At 45.0% G+C, this 20,429-nt stretch overlaps 3 protein-coding genes across 4 annotated transcripts; all 3 read right to left on the bottom strand.

The window, feature by feature from the left end:
• Positions 1-1,414: 1,414 nt before the first annotated feature.
• Positions 1,415-4,635, bottom strand: thap1 (THAP domain containing, apoptosis associated protein 1). Its single transcript, XM_061075379.1, has 3 exons — positions 4,483-4,635; positions 3,240-3,426; positions 1,415-2,088 (listed from the first exon to the last, which is right to left on the bottom strand). Exons 1-3 carry the CDS (start codon positions 4,551-4,553, stop codon positions 1,702-1,704), a joined length of 645 nt encoding a protein of 214 aa, XP_060931362.1. The 5' UTR covers positions 4,554-4,635; the 3' UTR covers positions 1,415-1,701.
• Positions 4,636-5,006: 371 nt separating this feature from the next.
• On the bottom strand, positions 5,007-8,564 carry LOC132998053 (nucleolar protein 58-like). Of its 2 annotated transcripts, XM_061067549.1 has the most exons (3): positions 8,490-8,563; positions 7,571-8,400; positions 5,007-7,078 (listed from the first exon to the last, which is right to left on the bottom strand). In XM_061067549.1, the coding sequence occupies exons 2-3, from the start codon at positions 8,177-8,179 to the stop codon at positions 6,869-6,871; spliced, it is 819 nt and encodes a 272-aa protein (XP_060923532.1). In that variant the 5' UTR covers positions 8,180-8,400; positions 8,490-8,563; the 3' UTR covers positions 5,007-6,868. The 2 variants fall into 2 exon arrangements, with proteins under 2 accessions (XP_060923532.1, XP_060923524.1); XM_061067541.1 differs by having other exon boundaries at positions 7,571-8,564.
• Positions 8,565-9,147: 583 nt separating this feature from the next.
• Positions 9,148-20,180, bottom strand: wdr91 (WD repeat domain 91). The gene is made up of 18 exons (XM_061076207.1): positions 20,052-20,180; positions 19,274-19,410; positions 19,019-19,198; positions 18,700-18,906; positions 18,528-18,611; positions 18,214-18,323; positions 16,142-16,313; positions 15,591-15,761; positions 12,093-12,295; positions 11,954-12,008; positions 11,765-11,860; positions 11,224-11,318; positions 10,992-11,145; positions 10,767-10,875; positions 10,214-10,326; positions 10,024-10,131; positions 9,857-9,946; positions 9,148-9,437 (listed from the first exon to the last, which is right to left on the bottom strand). The coding sequence occupies exons 1-18, from the start codon at positions 20,116-20,118 to the stop codon at positions 9,273-9,275; spliced, it is 2,316 nt and encodes a 771-aa protein (XP_060932190.1). The 5' UTR covers positions 20,119-20,180; the 3' UTR covers positions 9,148-9,272.
• Positions 20,181-20,429: the final 249 nt, after the last annotated feature.

The following is a 20,429-nucleotide window of genomic DNA, read 5'->3' as shown; positions in this document are numbered from 1 at the left end:
TTATTTCATCAAACTGGAGCAACAGACATTTCCTGAGACTTTGGACAGAAAAACAAACGTCTTCAAATGTAACTCAAGTATTTCATGTTTATATTATTCTGTATTGTTGGATCCATATCACTGAGGATCATGGGAAAGTTCCCAGAGCAAAGTCTGCAGGTTTTGCAGACGTCTTTTTTTGCAGCGTGTAAAACAATCTGCAGATCCAACATCGTCTTTAAAGGATTAGTTCAGAGTGACATCAGACTTTAATGTGTAAAGACTTCGGAGACTGTCAATAAAGATCAGACTGTAAATAAAGATCAAACTGTAAATAAAGATCAGACTGTAAATAAAGATCAGACTGTCAATAAAGATCAGTTTGTAAATAAAGATCAGACTGTAAATAAAGATCAAACTGTAAATAAAGATCAGACTGTAAATAAAGATCAGTTTGTAAATGAAGATCAAACTGTAAATAAAGATCAGACTGTAAATAAAGATCAGTTTGTAAATAAAGATCAAACTGTCAATAAAGATCAGACTGTAAATAAAGATCAGTTTGTAAATAAAGATCAAACTGTAAATAAAGATCAGACTGTAAATAAAGATCAGACTGTCAATAAAGATCAGTTTGTAAATAAAGATCAGACTGTAAATAAAGATCAGACTGTAAATAAAGATCAAACTGTAAATAAAGATCAGTTTGTAAATAAAGATCAAACTGTAAATAAAGATCAGACTGTAAATAAAGATCAAACTGTAAATAAAGATCAAACTGTCAATAAAGATCAGTTTGTAAATGAAGATCAAACTGTCAATAAAGATCAGACTGTAAATAAAGATCAAACTGTAAATAAAGATCAGACTGTAAATAAAGATCAGACTGTAAATAAAGATCAGTTTGTAAATGAAGATCAGACTGTAAATAAAGATCAGTTTGTAAATGAAGATCAGTTTGTAAATAAAGATCAGACTGTAAATAAAGATCAGTTTGTAAATGAAGATCAGACTGTAAATAAAGATCAGTTTGTAAATGAAGATCAGTTTGTAAATAAAGATCAGTTTGTAAATGAAGATCAGACTGTAAATAAAGATCAGTTTGTAAATAAAGATCAGTTTGTAAATGAAGATCAGACTGTAAATAAAGATCAGTTTGTAAATAAAGATCAGTTTGTAAATAAAGATCAGTTTGTAAATGAAGATCTCCAAATATCTCAGACACAAACGCGGCCATCTTGAGGTGATGACTGTGCAGTATTGGTGGTGGAGTGAAGCTCCTGTTGATAGATGCTCTCGACCAATCAGGAGTCAGTCTCAGCTGTCAATCATCACGTCTCCGCCTGTTTTCATATCATCAAATAACTGATTCAAACCAAACGGATCAGAAACTTGAACAAACATCAGAGAGAAGAATGAGCTGAAATGACAGAAACATCTTTACAAACATTTATTTAACTTTTAGTCTGATTTCTTAGTTTGGTTCATGTCCCATCTGCTAACATGGAGGTTTATGAGCTTTACTGCAGCCAGACACCAGGGGGCGATAGAGAGGCTTTGGCTTCACTTTTGGGAGCAGGCTTGTCTGTGATGTCACTGCACCAGAGTAAAGACTCGGTTTCCTCCAGACTCGGCTCACAGGCCCGAGACTGAAGCTGAGAACAATGTTTCCTCTGAACTCGTCTCCTCGTCTCCTCGTCTCCTCCTCTCCTCGTCTCCTCGTCACTCCATGCCTCGGAGTGTCTGGTACATTTGTTTGGGTAAGATCACGTATCCCTCGCCGAACGCTGCGGGCGCCTCCCTGGCGGCCCGCGGCGCCTTGCACACGGCCTTCAGCCTCTTCAGCTGTCGCTCCTGCCGCCGACACTTCTGCTGCGTGGTCTTCAGCTGCTTCCTCAGCCGCTCCAGCTGCTCCTCCAGCTGCTCCATGCGTCTCTTCTGCCTCACCGAGTCCTCCGCCGTGTAGTTGTGGTCGCAGGACACCACCATGGTGTCGGGCAGGCTCCTCCCAGGCTCAGGGTCCGCCTCCTCCTCCAGGGGGTCGGAGGTCAGCGGCAGAGAGAGAGGGAAGTGGATCTCCGAGGGGAACGGCGTCTCCAGGGCCTCGGCCTGTCGGACACAGAAACACACAAGTTCTGTGGCTGCTTCCTGTGGAGAAGGTGTGAAGCAGATCTACAGCTCCAGTCCGACATCATCTTTATATACATTGTGACCAAATATGTTTTCTAAATAAAAGGTACTGTGCCTGTCCACCACAGGCTCTAGAAACTTATCTGAAGTAAAGTTTGAAGAACATGGTCGTTCTCTACATTGTTTCTACAAGTTGAAGACAAAGTCTGATCACAGCGGATGAAGGTTTCAGCCGGAAGCTCGTCGGAGAAAAGTCGGAGAAACGTTCCCACCACAAACAAACTGATGGATATTCTGTTTGTAACCGAACGCTGTGAAGAGTCTCTGTGCTGCTCAGCTGACTTCACACCAACACCTGAAGGAAACCGTGTGTGTGTGTGTGTGTGTGTGTGTGTGTGTGTGTGTGGGCTGCGGTGGAACAAGTCGATTCCTGATTGTACAGGTGTAGCAGGACAAATTAACCCCCGCCCAACTTAAACCCGGGTATACTTTGGCCCGGGCCAGATTATACCCGGGGGATAACATGCACTTTATCTTGAAAACAAGCATGGTCATTTTGATGTTGTTATCAGTGTTTAACTCTGAACATTTATATTGTAGCGAGGACTTGCTAGTCTTAGAAGTTGAAGTTTAAGGACGTTATGACTGTTATTATATCATGTTACAATTGCATTATGTTTTGGGTATGTGCTTTTATTTGAATGTGTAACACTAATTAGAAGTGTTTTGATCTTTGTGGATGTTTTTATGTTGTTATCAGTTTTTCTGGTTGAAGTAATAAAAGTCTATGTTTTAGAGTTTAAAGATTTCAGTCAGTAAACTTTCTCCCTTACTTTACCTGACAAAGCTGAACCCCACATAAAATGTTGAAAAATTAAGTAATTATTGTGTATATCATTCAACACTACTGATATCATGGGGGTAGAATCTGGCCTGAGGGGTAGGAATTGGCCTAGGCCATAATATACCCCGGGGTATAATCTAGCCTAGGCCCCTTTAACCCCGGGTATAGTCCGGTCTGGGGGTATACTATGGCCTGTTACACCGGAATGAAAGTGCAGGAGAGAACCAGCTGTGGAACATCATCTGAATGAGAACCCGGTTGATGACGTGGAGCTGACGTCACTCACCTTGACGGCGGAGCTGAACAGTGACGGCACCGCGCTCTCCTGCAGAACCCGGTTGTTGCACTCCCTCTTGAAGCAGGCCTCGGTGAAGTGCTGCGAGCAGATGTTGCTGTACTTCGTGGGCTTGAAGTTGTTCCTCCTCATCGCTGCGACCCACTGCCCGCAAACATCTGGACGCGCCAGAGGAAACCTGCGGAGCCACGAGTCCGTCAGACACACACAGACACACACAGACCCACAAAGACCCGCAAACATCTGGACGCGCCAGAGGAAACCTGCGGAGCCACGAGTCCGTCAGACACACACAGACACACACAGACCCACAAAGACACACACAGACACACAAAGACACACACAGACCCGCAAACATCTGGACGCGCCAGAGGAAACCTGCGGAGCCACGAGTCCGTCAGACACACACAGACACACACAGACACACACCACAGACCCACACAGACCCACAAAGACACACACAGACACACACACACAGACCCACAAACAGACGGACGCGCCAGAGGAAACCTGCGGAGCCAGCGAGTCCGTCAGACACACACAGACCCACAAAGACCCACAGAGACACACAGAGACACACAGACCCACAAAGACACACACAGACACACACAGACCCGCAAACATCTGGACGCGCCAGAGGAAACCTGCGGAGCCACGAGTCCGTCAGACACACACAGACACACACAGACCCACAAAGACACACACAGACACACACAGACCCGCAAACATCTGGACGCGCCAGAGGAAACCTGCGGAGCCACGAGTCCGTCAGACACACACAGACCCACAAAGACCCACAGAGACACACAGAGACACACAGACCCACAGAGACCCACAGAGACACACAGACCCACACACAGACACACACAGACCCACAAAGACCCACAGAGACACACAGAGACACACAGACCCACAGAGCCGAATGGCTTCAACTGCACCAGCATCCTGTCATGACCTCCTGTGTGTGTGCGTGCCTGTGTGTGCATGTGCGTGTCTGTGTGTGTGTCTGCCTGTGTGTCAAACTTGTCATGAGACTTGTCACAAACATTCATTTGACCGAAACTTTATTGTTGGTGAATAACGAATTGAAGGATAAAGTGTCCGGACGCGGGGATGTGTTGTGTTGTTGTGTTGATGTGTTGTGTTGTTGTGTTGTGCAGTGAGGAGCAGTTTCTACTTTCACAGTCAGGGCTCTGATGTGGCTAATGCTAACTAGCTCCGCGGCAGGACTCACTTGTGGAAGGAGACATCTTTGTCTTTGTGGTACCGGTTCTTACATCCGTAGGCGGAGCACGTCTGGACCATGACTGTCCCCGGACAACACGCACCCTGAGCCGGCCTGCCGCGGACCGAGCCTCCGCTGCTGCTCCTCCTCCGGCTTCACTGCCACTAACAAACATGGCGGCGGACATCAAGTCACCTGACCTACGGTCGCAGCTCTGATTGGTCGAGCTCGCCTTCCAGTAGTTACTCACTGCCGCCACCAGGGGGCGACATGCAGACACGCCCCCTTGCCTCGCGACAGTCGAGGGCTTCTGGGAAATGTAGTTCTAGACTCCAGACTGCGTCACACATAACTGCGTACAACGTTAACCCAATCACTGGAGGGAACAGACTCAAAGTATCTTTAAAAACTTCTAATATTAATACATTTGGGTTAACGTATAAATAGTGAAGTTATTAAATCACCAAATGTTTTCATATAAGAACTTTTATAGAAAATAACGATAAAAAATAGAATTTTAACAACTAAATACATAATTTCAAATGAATATTTATTTCACTCTTCATTGTTTTGTTCACAAAGATTTGAGCGAGAAAGAGAGAAAGATGGAATTTGCATAAACATCCGTGTGTGAGGCGACAGCTCGTAGATCAGGTTTCACAAAGTGAACATGGGAATCATCGTCATCGGCTACAAGTGAAGATGTGAGGATTTTCAACAAATAACCTTTAAAAAGGAAACTTTATTAATAAAACCGATGTTTTCCACAGAACAGGTTTGATCTGAAGAGCATTACACAGTAACAAGTCCAGGATACACTGGGAAATACACAGCACTGATATGTAACCATGATACATACGCGTGTCATCATGATCCTGGGAAACAAAGCTCTGAGGCTCAGGAACCTGCAGCTTCTTCCTGCTCTGTAACAAACTGGTGAGCTCGTCCTTGGAGACACAGACTGAGGAGCGAGGGATGAAGCTCAGATTAAAGAGGAGCAGGAAAGAGGGGAAGGAAGAAAGACCAAACTTCGGATGAGTTTGTACATGAGCACATGATGCGTCACTGTAACGTAAAAGAAATGAAACAAAAAGAAGTTTGAACTTCCCAGGACACACAATGTCTTCTTGTGACAAACTAACATGACATTCACTTAAAAAAAATCACTGGTATGGTTTCTTTGAGTCTGAATCTTCTTTTGATAGTTCTGTCCAGGTTTCCTCTCAGCTGTGTGTGGTCAGTGATGAAGATAAAAGGAGAGATTTGGATCAATATGGGTTTAAAAGATTATTTCTTTCTGCTCTTTAATGCAGTTGATCTTTAAACCACATCGCAGGTCTTCATTCATTTTCTTTACAACACACAATTTTACAACGTTTGAGCTGAGGTCAAACTCCTGTAGAGTTTTAGCTCTCAGACACATCAGATGTTTATATTAATCTTCTAGATTATGAAATGTCAAATATCTTTGTCTTCAAATCTCTGGTTTTAGACCAACAGTCCAAAACATATCCACTTCATTCTCATTCATATAACTTAAAGCAGCGATGGACAAAACTCGCAAAACACAGAGACACTTTGCTGGTTTTAAACTATAACGGAGAAAAGGCGAGTGTACAAGAAAATGTGAAGTGTTGATTAGATGGAGTTTAAATCCTCTGCTGACGAAAAGAAAATGTAAAACTATCTGCTGAGCCGAGTACAATTTAATCTGTAGTTCAAATGAAGACGAAGAAAAGAAAGCAGAGAAGCATCTGAACTCTGGGTATATGGACTGTCTCTGAATACTACAGCTCCCACAAGCCTCAGCGGCCACTGTCCATCTGCAGCCTGTGACATCAGAGCTGCAAAGCTTTCTGATTGGAGGTTTCGTTCTGCAACGCACTCTGGGACTTGTTTGATGTCTCTCCTTTTGTTGTCACGGAAACAGTCTATGAACGACTTTCTCTTTCTCAGTAAAAGCAAAGTCCACAGAAGGAGAAGGTGAGTCAGCATCAGCTGTGTTTCAGTTCAGTGGGAGGAGTCAGAGTCGACTCACTGAGACGGGCCGACGTCAGACAGAGGTTAGCATGTAGGGCTGCATGTAGGGCTGCAGGGGGCGCTGCTGCTCAGTAACTGTTACATCACTTTGCTTTAAGTTGAACTAGTTTTGGCCGGACATGTGTCAGTAGATCAGCAGCAGAGATGAAGAGTGTCTCTCCTCTTCATCGTCCACGGAGGCTGCTCAGATCCTCCTCTTGTCTGTTGCTATAGGAACAAGCTATGACCATAAAACCCTTGTAACAACAATTCTTAGTGCTGCGACATTCTGAGGAAGAAAAAAAGAATTATGATCCATTTCAGATCACTACAGTTTCTGAGTCCTTCACATTCAAACTCTTTCTTTCTCCAGGATCTACTTCTTTCCCTTGTTCTCCTCCTCTTCCTCGTTCTCATCCTGCTGTTCTTCCTCTTCCTCCTTCTCATCCTGCTGTTCTTCCTCCTCTTCTTCCCGTTTCCTCTTCTTCTCCTCCCTGCCTCCTGTCAACTCTCTCTTGCTGCTGTGTTCTCCTCCGTCCTGATGTTCCTCACCAGGGGACTCATCCTCCTCTTCATCAGTGTCACCCTGAGAAACAAACACAAGTTACACTTTGACACTGAAAATACACTTTACACTCACTTACACTACACACAGGTTTTACACCTGGTCCAACTTTAGAACAACAGTCGTGGTTGTTTATTCTAAAGTCCAGGGTCAGTGTGTGTTCAGGTGTGTGTGTGTCTCGGTGTGTGTCTCCCACTGTGTGTCCGTGTCTCATGGTGTGTGTCCCCCTGTGTGTGTCCGTGTCTCATGGTGTGTGTCTCCCGCTGTGTGTCCGTGTCCCCCTGTGTGTCTCCCCCTGTGTGTGTCCCTGTCTCATGGTGTGTGTCCGTGTCTCATGGTGTGTGTCCGTGTCTCATGGTGTGTGTCTCCCGCTGTGTGTCCGTGTCCCCCTGTGTGTGTCCGTGTCTCATGGTGTGTGTCTCCCGGTGTGTGTCCGTGTCCCCCTGTGTGTCTCCCCCTGGGTGTCTCCCGGTGTGTGTCCCTGTGTGTCTCATGGTGTGTGTCCCTGTGTACCTGCTTCACACGGGTCCTCCTCCGGGTGGGCACCCGGGCCTTCATCCTCCGGGACAGCGCCAGCAGCTTGTTGTGTCTCTGCCTCCTCTTCTCCTTCTCCTTCTCCTCCTCCTCTCTCCTCTTCTCCTTCTCCTCCTCCTCTCTCCGCTTCTCCTCCACATGGTCGGAGTCGGACTCGTCCGGCCGCTGCAGCCTGCTCCTCTTCCTGGGCTGCACCTTCCTCTTGGGCTGGCTCCTGTCCTCCTTCTTCTTGTCCTTCTTGTCCTTCTTCTTCTTGTCCTCCTCCTCCTCTCCGGTGCTGGAGGACGAGGAGCTGTCGTCGCCCCCCAGGAACGAGCGCTTCCTGCGGGTCACGGAGCGGCTGTGGTCGCTGGAGCTCGCCCCGGACTCGCTGCGGTCCCGGCGGCCCTGCTCGCTGTCCTCCTCCGGGGAGCTCTGGAAGTCGGACTGGGATCCGGAGGAGCAGGAGGAGGAGGAGGAGGAGGAGAAGGAGCCTTCGTCACTGTCGTCCAGGATGGAGGCGGGCAGGCCGATCTGACGCTTCTTCGACGCGTCCACTTTGGTTTTCCGCATCGACGCGAACATCTTCCGCTTGTACAAACTCTCCATGTCTGCAGGCGGGACCGGAGACCGGGGACCGGAGACTGGAGACCGGGGACATGTGAGAGGAACCGGGAGGAAACACGCTCCCGGAGCCGCTAGCAGAGCAGCTAGCAGCTAGGAGCTAGCAGAGGAGCTACCAGCTAGCAGCTAGCAGAGCAGCTAGCAGCTAGCAGAGGAGCTAGCGCCTGGACGTCCCTGCGGAGACGCGTCACAAACACCGGATCCTCCTGCAGGCGCGTTTATTTCAGAACGGATTAAATGTCAGGTTCTGTTCGTCAGAGGAAAATAAAGATTAATAAGATTTAAGTTTTTTTACCTCCTGTTACCAAGACTGTTTACTAAGGATCCTGACTCCTCTTCTTCACTGCAGAGCATCACTGTGTGTTCTTAGACCGCCCCCTGCGGCAGAGGCGAGACACTGCACCACAGGAATGACTGGTATAAAGATAAAAACTTCTGAATGAAAGTAAAATAAGAAGACATAAGAGTCATAAGAACAGATGTGAACCTGCACATCAGACTCAATTCTTTGAAATCTGTCATTGAATTAGTGAAAGCAATGAGCATGATGTATAAAGGAACAAAGTCCTTCACACAAGAGGTGTGAGTAAACAAATGAAGAACGGATGAATCAGCTGTTTGAAACCAAATAGGACTTTACATAGTGAACGATGATTTATGATACAGAGCAGCAGTATTAAGCTGCTTCTCATCCTTGCATCTCTTTCCAATCAACAGGAAAAGGTGTTAGAGCTTCTTTTATCTCATATATTTGTATTGACAGAGCATGAAGGGTTATTTCCAGCAGTAAACAGTGACTCATGCAGAGCAGCTGGTGGATCATTGAGCTGCTGAACATGTTTGTTCATGATGTTTCCTTCAGGAGCTGGAGATACAGGAGGAGGAACATGGATCCATCAGGTGACTCGGCTCTGCTGAGTGAGGAAGCAGCTGAGAAAGAAAGACAGCAGCACTCGGATGGAACTAAACTTTAATATTTATATGAGATTACAACAGGTTGTTTTCACTGCTTCTGTCACATGGTTGAGATGATGACATGTTTATGAGATTCTCCGTCTGATGACCTCTGACCCCTCAGTCAGGACTTCTGTGCCAGGAGCGTGCTCAGTTTGATCTTTCCATCCATGGACGCCGTCAGGCAGGTGCCACAGTCCACCGCAGAGCACCAATCCACTGTGACCACCGGCGCTTTGTGTCCGCCCAGCGCCAGCACGCTGTCCAGAGCCGGCTCCCCATTGGTCAGCTGGATGGGGGATCACAAGATACATGAATACAAATATCTGTTAACTAGTCAACTAGGGTTGAATCAAAATTATAGAAAAAATTAGGTACTCTAAGAATTAGATGCACTAAAATTAAAAATATATATTTAATAAACATGAGTAAATATTACAAATTATAAAAATTGCACAAATAAAATATTATTAATCAGCTGATTTCCACTACTACTGATAATTCATAGAATAACATGAAAAATACTTCAGTTATGTCCTGATTTAAAAAAAATATACAAATTAAATGATTCAGTCAGATAACAATCCTGAAAATAAAACAGTCACATATACATAAAAATGAGCAAACATTTCTGATAAGTTTAACCAGAGCTTCTGGGTTTGGATCCTGATGAGAAGACTGATGATGAGGAGGATGAAGGTTATTTACTCTGTTGATGAGTCCTCCAGAGCTGGAACACATCAGGACGTGTTGTCCTTCAGAGTCGAAGGCGAAGAGTCGACCTCGAGGAACCTGAACCTGAAGGTTGTGTTTACAAATTCAGATATTAGTGAGTTGTGGTGAAATTCAGTTGTTTCCATGGTAACGCTGTATACCTGTTTGTATCCGCTGTATCCCGACAGGACGAAGGGTCCGGTGGCGTCCTGAGGAACAACCTGCTCCGACTGCTTCCCCCCACAGCGATGGATGTTCCACTGGATGAACTGAACACACAAACACACACCACATGCTTTTGGAATCTGTTGACATCCACGCAGATGAATTTTCATGAAAATAAAAACTCACCTTTCCGTCTTCTCCGATGCTGAAGACGGTGTTTTCATCGTAGCTGAACTCCACGCTGTAAACCTCTCCGTCGTGAGCTCTCCAGCTCATAGCGCTCTCGTAGCGCTGCATGTCTACGGACATCAGAGAATTCAGAGCTGATTCATGTGTCAACGTTCAAAATGCTGCAGATCTCTGAGACCCGTAGAACCACAGCATGTTTACATGTGTAGAACACGTGGGCCTAACCAGAGCCGAGTCCACAAAAATCAGCCCATAGGAAAGCTTTTATTTAATTAAAACATGTACAGAAATAACATGGTTTTTTTTCTTTGTTGTGTTGGAGCCTTTGATAGATTTGCTCCGGTGTGCTTCAGGAATTTCACCATAGATGAAGGAACCTAGATGTTGGTGTCAGGTGTTTGATGGAGGCAGAACAAATAGTTGCTGAGGTGAAAGGTGCTTCGCTCTCTCTCCACACGACTCCACATGGTGAGTGGGAGTGAACCTGTCCAGTGTTTAAAGGACTTCTGCTGAACACAGGGAGCAGATGGAACTGTGGAGGGAAACTGACCGAACAGTCGGATGACTCCGTCGGCCGCTCCGGTCACCAGCAGGTTCCCGTTGTGGTTGAAGGCCGTGCAGTTAATAGCAACTGGTTCAGGTTCTAACGAGAACCGGAGCTGTGGTGCGTATTGAAGAGAGATTCAATCAGAATAACAGTCACAGTCAATACAAACACAATACTGACTATGAGTTGAACTAACCTGTTAAATGAGTGAACTAGCTGGTTGATTACCTGCTGTTTGACGGTCTTGGTGTCCCAGAGCAGCAGCTGTCCAGACACCGGTGAGGGAAGGGGAGGACCCGCCTCCACGCTTCCCGATGGAGCGAGCGCTGCGGCCGAACACACGAAGGACGAGCCGCTGGGACTGCAGGCTAAAGACAAGATGCTGACACACGGAGACGAGTGGTGTTAACCACCTGGCGACTGACGAAGGGTCAAACTACACACTGCTGCCACAACCTACCGGGGGTGACCCTCATCAATGTTCATCTCATACAGATTCTTCTTGGCGTCTGTATCGTAAAGACGCACGGTGCCGACACCGCTGCCCAGCAGCAACTGAACACACACACACACACACACACACACACACACACACACACACACACACACACACACACACACACACACACACACACACACACACACACACACACACACACACACACACACACACACACACACACACAGTTTATTTGAATCCTCTTTAATTTGACTTCTATTTTATAATCTGCTTTGTTATATAATATATTTGTATATTTTCAAGTTATGTCATATATATTTATATATATATATATATATATATATATATATTTGTATCCATTTGCGGTTGTCTTGTCCGTTTCTCGTCACATTCACATAAAACCAGGACAGACGTGTTTTCTGTTTCCAGAGTAAAGATGGATTTCCTAGAACAGATTTGATTGATGGTAGAATGACAGATTCACTGTATCTGTGATATCAGGTCATGCTCTTATTGTGAAGGTGCCGCCTGCTGCTCCTACCAGTCGGTCGGGTTTGGTCGCCCACTCCAGAGACAGAAGAGGAGACTTGGACATGATGGTGGCTTTAGTCTGTATGATGGGGTTGAAGGACCACACCTGAGGAAGAGGAGGAGGAGGAAGACAAGGGGTTTGTCATGTGTTTTCAGTTTGTTAATATAAGAATCGTCTCTGTTCATTCCGATCAATCACCTTGATGACTCCATCTACATCCAAACTGGCAACTCGCCGACCAGAGCCGTCAACTCTGGAAAACAGGAGGAAGGAAAGAAAAGAAGATGAGGTTGGGTTCTCCAGCTTCAGAGCGATGACCAGGGAACTGAAGTCAGACCTGCAGTGCATGATGGATGAGTGGTGTTCTCCATATTCCTCCTGGCTGAGTCTGATAAAAGGCTGTTCTGCTGACACACCTCCTCCCTCTGTTCCTCCTCCTCCTTCGCTCCTGCTGTTAGAGGAGGAGGCGGAGTCAGGGGGCTCGGTGGCGGTCTCAGCAGGAGACTCGCCCTCCGCAGCCTCTCCCTTCTTCTCTGGTGTCTGAGGACGACACATGAAATGATGCAGTTATGAAGATGATTTCCATGAGGCGTCTGCATGACTCAGTTCTGTTCGTTAAGAGGTTGACACCAAAACTACTGAACCCATCCAGTTCACCTGGTGAAGGTCAGAGATTCAAACACTCAACCTCGCTAAACATCCAGGACCTTTCTTTACTTTCTGAAGAAACTTGATGTTTCTCAACATTTCCACTGATTTCAGAATAAATGTATCATTTTTTCTTGATGCAAATAATGAATAATGTGATGCTACCAAGCGGAGCCATCCCAGCTCTTGTGGTGCGCGGAGCCGGGGGCAGGAGGGGGGGAGGTGCAGGGTAAAAAAAAGGCTCTCCTCAAAGCAAGAGCTGCCTATGATTCAAAACTAACAGAAGAGAATAAAAACAACCCCAGGTTCCTCTTCAGCACTGTAGCCAGGCTGACAGAGAGTCACACCTCCACCCAACCCAGTATTCCTCCATCCCTAAATAGCAATATCTTTATGACCTTTTTTAATGATAAAATTCTAACTATTAGAAATTAAGTCAACCATCTCCTGCCCTCAATTGGCACTAATACCCTCCCAACAATAGAGATCTCAGAAACGGCTGAGAATCCTTCCCATTATTTAGACAGCTTCTCTCTGATCACCCGTGATCAGTTTACCAAAATAGTCTCAGGTTCTAAACCAACAACCTGTATCTTAGATCCGATTCCAACCAAATTACTTAAAGAAATTCTGCCCCTAATAGATAATTCGTTACTTAACACAATCAATCTGTCATTATCATCAGGTTATGTACCACAGTCTTTTAAAATAGCTGTAATCAAACCCCTACTCAAAAAACCCACCCTAGACCCAGAGGTTTTAGCAAATTACAGGCCAATATCTAATCTCCCCTTCCTGTCTATAATCTTAGAAAAAGTTGTAGCCAATCAGCTGTGTGAGTTTCTCCAGGAAAATAATATATATGAAGACTTTCAGTCTGGGTTTAGAGCCAATCATAGCACAGAGACAGCCCTGGCAAAAGTCACTAATGACCTTCTAATAGCTTCAGATCAGGGACTTGTGTCTGTCCTCGTTCTGTTAGATCTCAGTGCAGCATTCCACACAATTGACCATCAAATTTTATTAGAGAGACTAAAACAGTTAATTAACATTAAAGGAACGGCCTTAAACTGGTTTAAATCTTATTTTGCTGATCGCTCCCAATTCGTTCAAATCAATGATGAGTCATCGGTGCGCACCAAAGTTAACCATGGTGTCCCACAGGGGTCTGTGCTCGGCTCAATTTTATTCTCATTATATATGCTTCCACTAGGAAACATTATCAGGACACACTCGGTAAATTTCCACTGTTATGCGGATGACACCCAGTTATATTTGTCAATAAAACCTGATCAAAGTAATCAATTAACTAAACTTCGAGCATGTCTCAAGGACATAAAAACCTGGATGACCCGCAATTTTCTCTTATTAAACTCAGATAAAACAGAGGTTATAATACTCGGTCCTAAACACCTTAGAGAAACATTATCTAATGATATAGCTGCGCTAGATGACATTGCCCTTGCTTCCAATGACACAGTCAGGAACTTGGGAGTGATCTTCGATCCTGATTTGTCCTTTAATAGTCACTTAAAAGGAATTTCTAGGACCGCGTTTTTCCACTTGCGTAATATCTCAAAAATCAGACATGTCCTTTCGCAAAAAGATGCAGAAAAACTAGTCCACGCCTTTGTTACATCGAGACTGGACTATTGTAATTCATTATTATCAGGCTCCAGCAGCAAGTCGTTAAAGACTCTGCAGCTGGTCCAAAATGCTGCAGCACGTGTCCTGACGAGACCTAAGAAAAGAGAGCACATTTCTCCAGTATTAGCATCGCTACACTGGCTTCCTGTTAAATCTAGAATAGAATTTAAAATTCTCCTCCTCACCTTCAAGGCCCTTAATGATATGGCACCTTTTTACCTTAAAGATATGTTAATACCATATCAACCCACTAGAGGGCTCCGATCCCAGAACTCAGGTTTACTTGTCGTCCCTAAAGTCTCTAAAAGTAGAGTAGGAGCCAGAGCTTTTAGCCATCAAGCCCCACTGCTGTGGAATAATCTCTCACTTTCAGTTAGGGAAGCAGACACGCTCTGTTTGTTTAAGAGTAGGCTTAAAACCTTTCTTTTTTATAAAGCTTATAGTTAGAGCTAATTAGTGCGGTAGAAGGTAACTTGTTCTATTTTCTAAAATAGGAAGCGTTTAGTTTAAAAAGGCATCAAAGTATTGATGTCTGATCTACTGAGTGGGCCATAAGGTTTTCATGGTACTACCATACCAACCAGGAGCCAGTCAGATTTACCTTGAGCCTCAGTGTAGCCTCAAGTTCGGCCTGTTTCATTGTATCATTGATTACATGACAAAAACCCCTGATGGTGCTAAGACGCACAGGGAATTACTGACACAAGACACACGGAGCTTCTCTTTCCTGGTTCTCCTTCTTTTTCTCCATCTCTATCACATCAAAGTCATTCTTATCTCATCAGTACATGTTACTAACTTGACCCCTTTCCCAGAGTTTCTGTGCCTTAGTGCCCGCGGATGCAGGGCCACAGCTGTGGCCGCACCATGGATATGATTGTGGATCGCCTGTCACAGGTCTCGGTGGTTAATCCAGTTCAGTGGATTCTGTATCGTGGCAGCTGATCGTAGTGGTAATGGAGGATCCTTTGTCGCGCTGGCATCGGCTGATGGTGGACCACGACCGAGGCGGCAGCTGATGATGGATTCTAACTGGCACCAGTGGACAATGACTGTGGACTATAGTGGATCTGGTCCTGATGCTGGATCGTGATCTTGCTGCTGACCAGAGACTATGATGCAGCAGAGCTGCTTGATATATAGTTTTGAAGTTCTCCTTCAACATGTTTCCTCTCATCATTGCTGCTGAAACCTTTCTCCTGATGATGTTCTCCTCTACACATCTGTGTCACTTGTGTCCGTCCTGGGAGACGGATCCTCACATGTGTCTCTCTGAGGTTTCTACGTGTCTTCACCTGTTAAAAGTGTTTTTAGTAGTTTGTCCTGACTCTTGTTGAGGGTGAAGGACAGAGGATGTCTCACCATGTTAAAGCCCTATGAGACAAACTGTGATTTGTGAATGTGGCCTATACATTTAAAATTTGACTGATTGATTGATTGATACATGGGGGGGCTCTGAGTGGGGGACACGTCTACGTGGAGGCTACGGCGTGGCTCCGCCCACAGGCAGGAACGGGGCGGGATCGGAGTAGAACTCTACCTGCGATGGTTTGGAGAAAAGCTCCTTCCTCTGGTTCTCATGCTCCTGGATTCTCTTGTGTCTGAATTGTGTCGTCTGGTTTGTCTGTTGACTCACAGCTTCGTCACTCGGCGCCGGGCTGCTGTCGGGTTTCGTCTCCTTGGTTACGACCGTCTCTTTTGTCTTCGCAGGCTGAAAACGTTGATATTAGATAGAGAAGATGTTCTCAGGTCAGAAGAGGACGTTCATCATGGCTGCCAGAATAAACACAGACTAGATGAAGATGGACGACATCTGTTTGTTCAGGTGTTTCTGATCAGTTTGGTTCTATTTAGAGGCGTGATGACAGCGGACACTGACTCCTGATTGGTTGAGAGCATGTATCCACAGGAACTATCCATTTCGTCCATATCTCAGATATTTTGGCTTCATTTTAAGAGGGAGGAAGTGAACATGCGTCGTCCATCTTTATCTAGTCATTGGAACAGACACACTGACAGAGTGCTGCCCCCTGCAGGAATCTGAACAGACATTACAGCGGAACAGCCTCTGAGGAGAAAGGGAGGCTTCACCTGATTGGCTGGCGGGTCCTTCCTGCTCACGGCCGCCTGGCCTGGTGAAGTCCCAGCAGCGACCTGCAGGGGTCTCCCCGGCGAGCGTCGGCTCTGTGGTAGGATTGTAGAGAAGAAGTTTCTGGAAGGAGTGGTTGTCATGCCGACGGCTCGCTGGCTCGATACCAAGTCCCTGAGAGGACGGAAGAAGAGAAAAGATTTAATCATCAAACTGGGGAATGAAAAGAAATTCTAACTTTTTCACATCATTTCAACTCATCCATTAAACATCCAGATGTGCTCAGAGCCGCCGAGCAGCTGTGGTCCGAACCGGGACTCAGACGAGAACCAGTGGTTCACGTGTAACTTACCTCCGACCTGTTGGATCTGACACACATGTGATCAGCTGGTCCTGATTTAAATGTGTAAAGGAATGTGAAGTAAAAGACGAACGGGAGGAAGAACCATCGTGACTGAGATCAGCTGACGTCAAATCGTCTCGTTTCTTCTTCTGATCCAACAGAAGCTGCAGCTCAGATTTATGTCTTCAATGAGTTCTGCTGATACAAAGCTACCAGTTGTTTCAGGGATTTCTTCTGGGTTTTATCAGGTAAAAATATATCACAAGGAATCTATATGTTGATAAAAGTTACATTTTCTTGACCAAAAGGTTTCGTTGCTTGTGCAAAAGAAAACATTTGTGTTTCATTTATTTCTGGTGAGAAACGTGATTTGTCGGGACGTTAAATCCATGTGGATCCTTGAAGAACCGTTTGTGTACGTCACCACTAGGTCAGTAAATATTACATCAAATGCTACGTCGACGACACCAAACTCTACACGTGTTCGTCCTGTAAACAATCACAAAATTAATTAATTTTTTTTCACCTCAACTTCAGTTATGATGATGAAGTTTCAGTAATTCTGCGACTTTGATATTCGTTCACATCTTTAATAGCTTTTATTATGGTCTTAAAATCTTAATTTATAAATCTGCAGAATAAATCTGTTAATAAATAACTCATCCTGATTTGTTATTTTATCACTTCCAGTTCCTACATTAAATGTCAAACATCTGTATGTTTTATTTAACATGTTAGTATTAATTTTAGATTGAAGTACATCAGTCTAAAGTCAGCGAGTGAAACCCGTTCAAAAATATATAAAAAACGAATCGTACTGACAAGAATTGTCAGGTGAATTGTTTATTTGGCAACAACAACTGCATCCCAGCAAACAGTGTAAACAACATAAATATCCCACCATTAACAATAAGTTAGTTAAAATATTTTTGAAATATGTATTTTCTATATGAACGGACACATAAGCAGGTTGGTCTGCGTTAAAGAAAATTCATGTCAAAGTGCTTCAGGGGCAAAAATCTGAGATTTGTGATCGACAGCCTGTTAAAACAATAATAATACAAAATAATAATGATAAATCCTCTTTGTTCTTCCGTCATCATGATCTCATGTCTCTGTCAGCAGGTACGTTACTTTAACATACCTCTCTTAAAGTAAGTGTCTTGTTTCACACGAAGCCTCGGAACTTAAACTCAACACTTGTACTTCTGATCTAAAAACTCAGACGTCAACTCAACCTTGAGACTTTCATCCCGACGCTGAACGTCAGCGGCTCCGCTCAACACAAGCAACACTTCAGAATAAAATACCAGTCAAACAAGCAACACTTCAGAATAAAATACCAGTCAAACAAGCAACACTTCAGAATAAAATACCAGTCAAACAAGCGTCAGTCAGTCGATGCAGTGAAGGGCGTGTCCTGTGACAGAGGCTAAATCACACACATAGAACTGAATGTAGATCAGATTAAAGATGGCTGCCATCTGCTACTCCCAACACTCACTAGCAGTTTTCATTTTTCACGTAACTTCACGTAACTTTATTTAACTCCGTTAGGTTTGAAGCATGGCAGCCATCTTGGATGCACAGAGGCAGTAAGAACATGTGACCAAAACATCGACTCCTCGTCCAATAAATAACTTGGAGACTTTGTCATGTGACATAAAACAGAGTGGCAGCCATCTTAGTTGTAGTCAGTCATCAGTAAAGACAGTGATGTTAATGTCTCACAGCTCAGTGTCTCCCAGGCGGTCCATGTTCTGGACGTACGCCGGCAGCTTGTGGTGAACCATCTGGTCTCCGTCCCTCTGGTCCCGGCTCTCCGTCTGCAGAGCGAACAGCTGACGAGACACGGAGAGAACACGTTACTGCGCCAGCACGGAACCACACAAATCACAAATCACTACCAACAACATCTCTCCTCTTCTCACCAGCACGGAACCACACAAATCACAAATCACTACCAACAACATCTCTCCTCTCCTCACCAGCACGGAACCACACAAATCACAAATCACTACCAACAACATCTCTCCTCTTCTCACCAGCTGCCGGAGCTGCTCGTTCTCCTCCGTCACACTCGCCATCTTCTGGACTTCGGCGTCAAAGCTCAGCAGAACCGGCTGAGGTGGAAACAGTCAAAGAACCAAAGACGTTTCATCTTCACTGTAAAATACACACAACTACACAAACTACACACATGAGCTGAAGGATATGAAGACACTGGAACAGGACGGACAGGAAGTTGTGCAGAGACACCAGGAAGGTGTCGGACCACTGGCGGGAGAAGTACGGAGAGAAGGCGGGGTTCTGCTCAGGGGCGGGGATAAACGGCAGGATGAACCAATCCCTCCACTCGGCCTGACCCTGCAGCTCCAAGGACTGCTTCTGGAAAAACTCCTGGGTCCTCTCCAGGTTTCCTTTCTAGAGGGACGAGAGGACAGAGGACTGTTGTCTCCACTGTTCTGTTTCACAAAGAACAGTTCAACTGCTTTCAGAACTGAAACACAGACAACGTCTCTCTGCAGGACGTCACCTGGATGGTGTTGATGACGTAGTATCTGAACAGGCTGGTCCTCAGCTTGTTGACGGTGGACCTGTAGACGTCCTCCAGTCTGCAGAACAGACGTCTGTCCAGGTAGAGCCAGTATTCCTTCAGACCAAACAGGTCGAAGCTCTGGATGAACTGCTGCAGCTGCTCGATGATCTTATCCACCTGCAGAAGGAGAAGATGTCAGATGAAAGCGTGACCTTCTGTGATGGAACCCGTGCTGGCTTCCCTCAGTCGTACCCTGAAGCCTTTCTCCTTGTCGGCTTTGATCTCACTGTCCAGGTGCTTCATGGTGCTGGTGAAGCCTCGGTAGATCAGATACTCCCTCACGTGTTCGTCTGTCCTCTCCACTGCTGAGCCCATGGTGACCTCTGACCCTGCAGAGGAGCAGTGATGACAACATTACCTCTTTACAGAGGGAGAGAAACCAAGCAGGTGATCCATCCCATAATGCCTTGAGGCCGCCACATTTAAGAAGCAGAACTTTGTAGTTGAAGCGAATGGGCCAATCAGCTGTGGAGCTGAACGTGAAACAAGCAACACACACAGATCAACATGTCAACACTTATATCTTCTTTTTGTTTTGTTGTGTGTTGACTTCTTATCATGTGATTTGTTCACCTTGTTATAATGAATGCTACAGAAATAATGTATTATTATTCATATTCACACAGAACAGAGTGTTTTTATCAGGATCATTAGTCAAAGATACTTGTCAAATATCTGAATCCAATAATAAACATCTTATTTTACATTAAAAACACATGTGATCAACACACAGTTACAGTAAACAACTTTGTGTTCTGAGGTTTGATCACAGCAACGATTGTTTTCAGGGAGATTTGGAAACTACATTCAAATTAAAATGTGTTTTCTCTTCAAACTAAACTCATGTAAAAATCAATCAAGCTACATGACGTCACATGAATGAGCTGAAGTGGAACAGTTTCTTTGAAACATTTGAAACTTGTTCATTTCACTTCCGGACTTGACGTTTCTCCCGCAGTCTTGAACGTACCTCGCTGGATCCCGGAGCGAGTCTCGTGGATTTGAGTTGAAACTAAAAGCTTCAGTTTATTTTTCATCCAGTTTCAGATTCTCGATCATTTCCTGAAGCAAAGATGCAAACAACAAAGAGAAAAGTCTCTTCCTGTAGGTGGAGCATGTGACGATCATGTGACGGATCATGTGACGTGCAGCTGGAACTGACAGCGACCCTCTCGGACAAAGGCCGTCATTACAACAACTTTATTAAAACAGGACTATTTAAATAATTATAAAGACAAAGCTCCAGACTCAGAGGTGCTGCCCCTGGTCGTGTTGGTTTTACTGCTGAGTCATCTTCAGTCTGGTTCTCTGATCTTTGTCTCCAGCAGGAGGCAGCAGATCTTTCTCA

The sequence above is a fragment of the Limanda limanda genome, chromosome 1 (assembly GCF_963576545.1).
Source record: "Limanda limanda chromosome 1, fLimLim1.1, whole genome shotgun sequence".
In the NCBI taxonomy this organism is placed as follows: domain Eukaryota; kingdom Metazoa; phylum Chordata; class Actinopteri; order Pleuronectiformes; family Pleuronectidae; genus Limanda; species Limanda limanda.
Note: the sequence above shows the minus strand (reverse complement) of the source record. Positions and strands in the feature narration are given on the sequence as shown.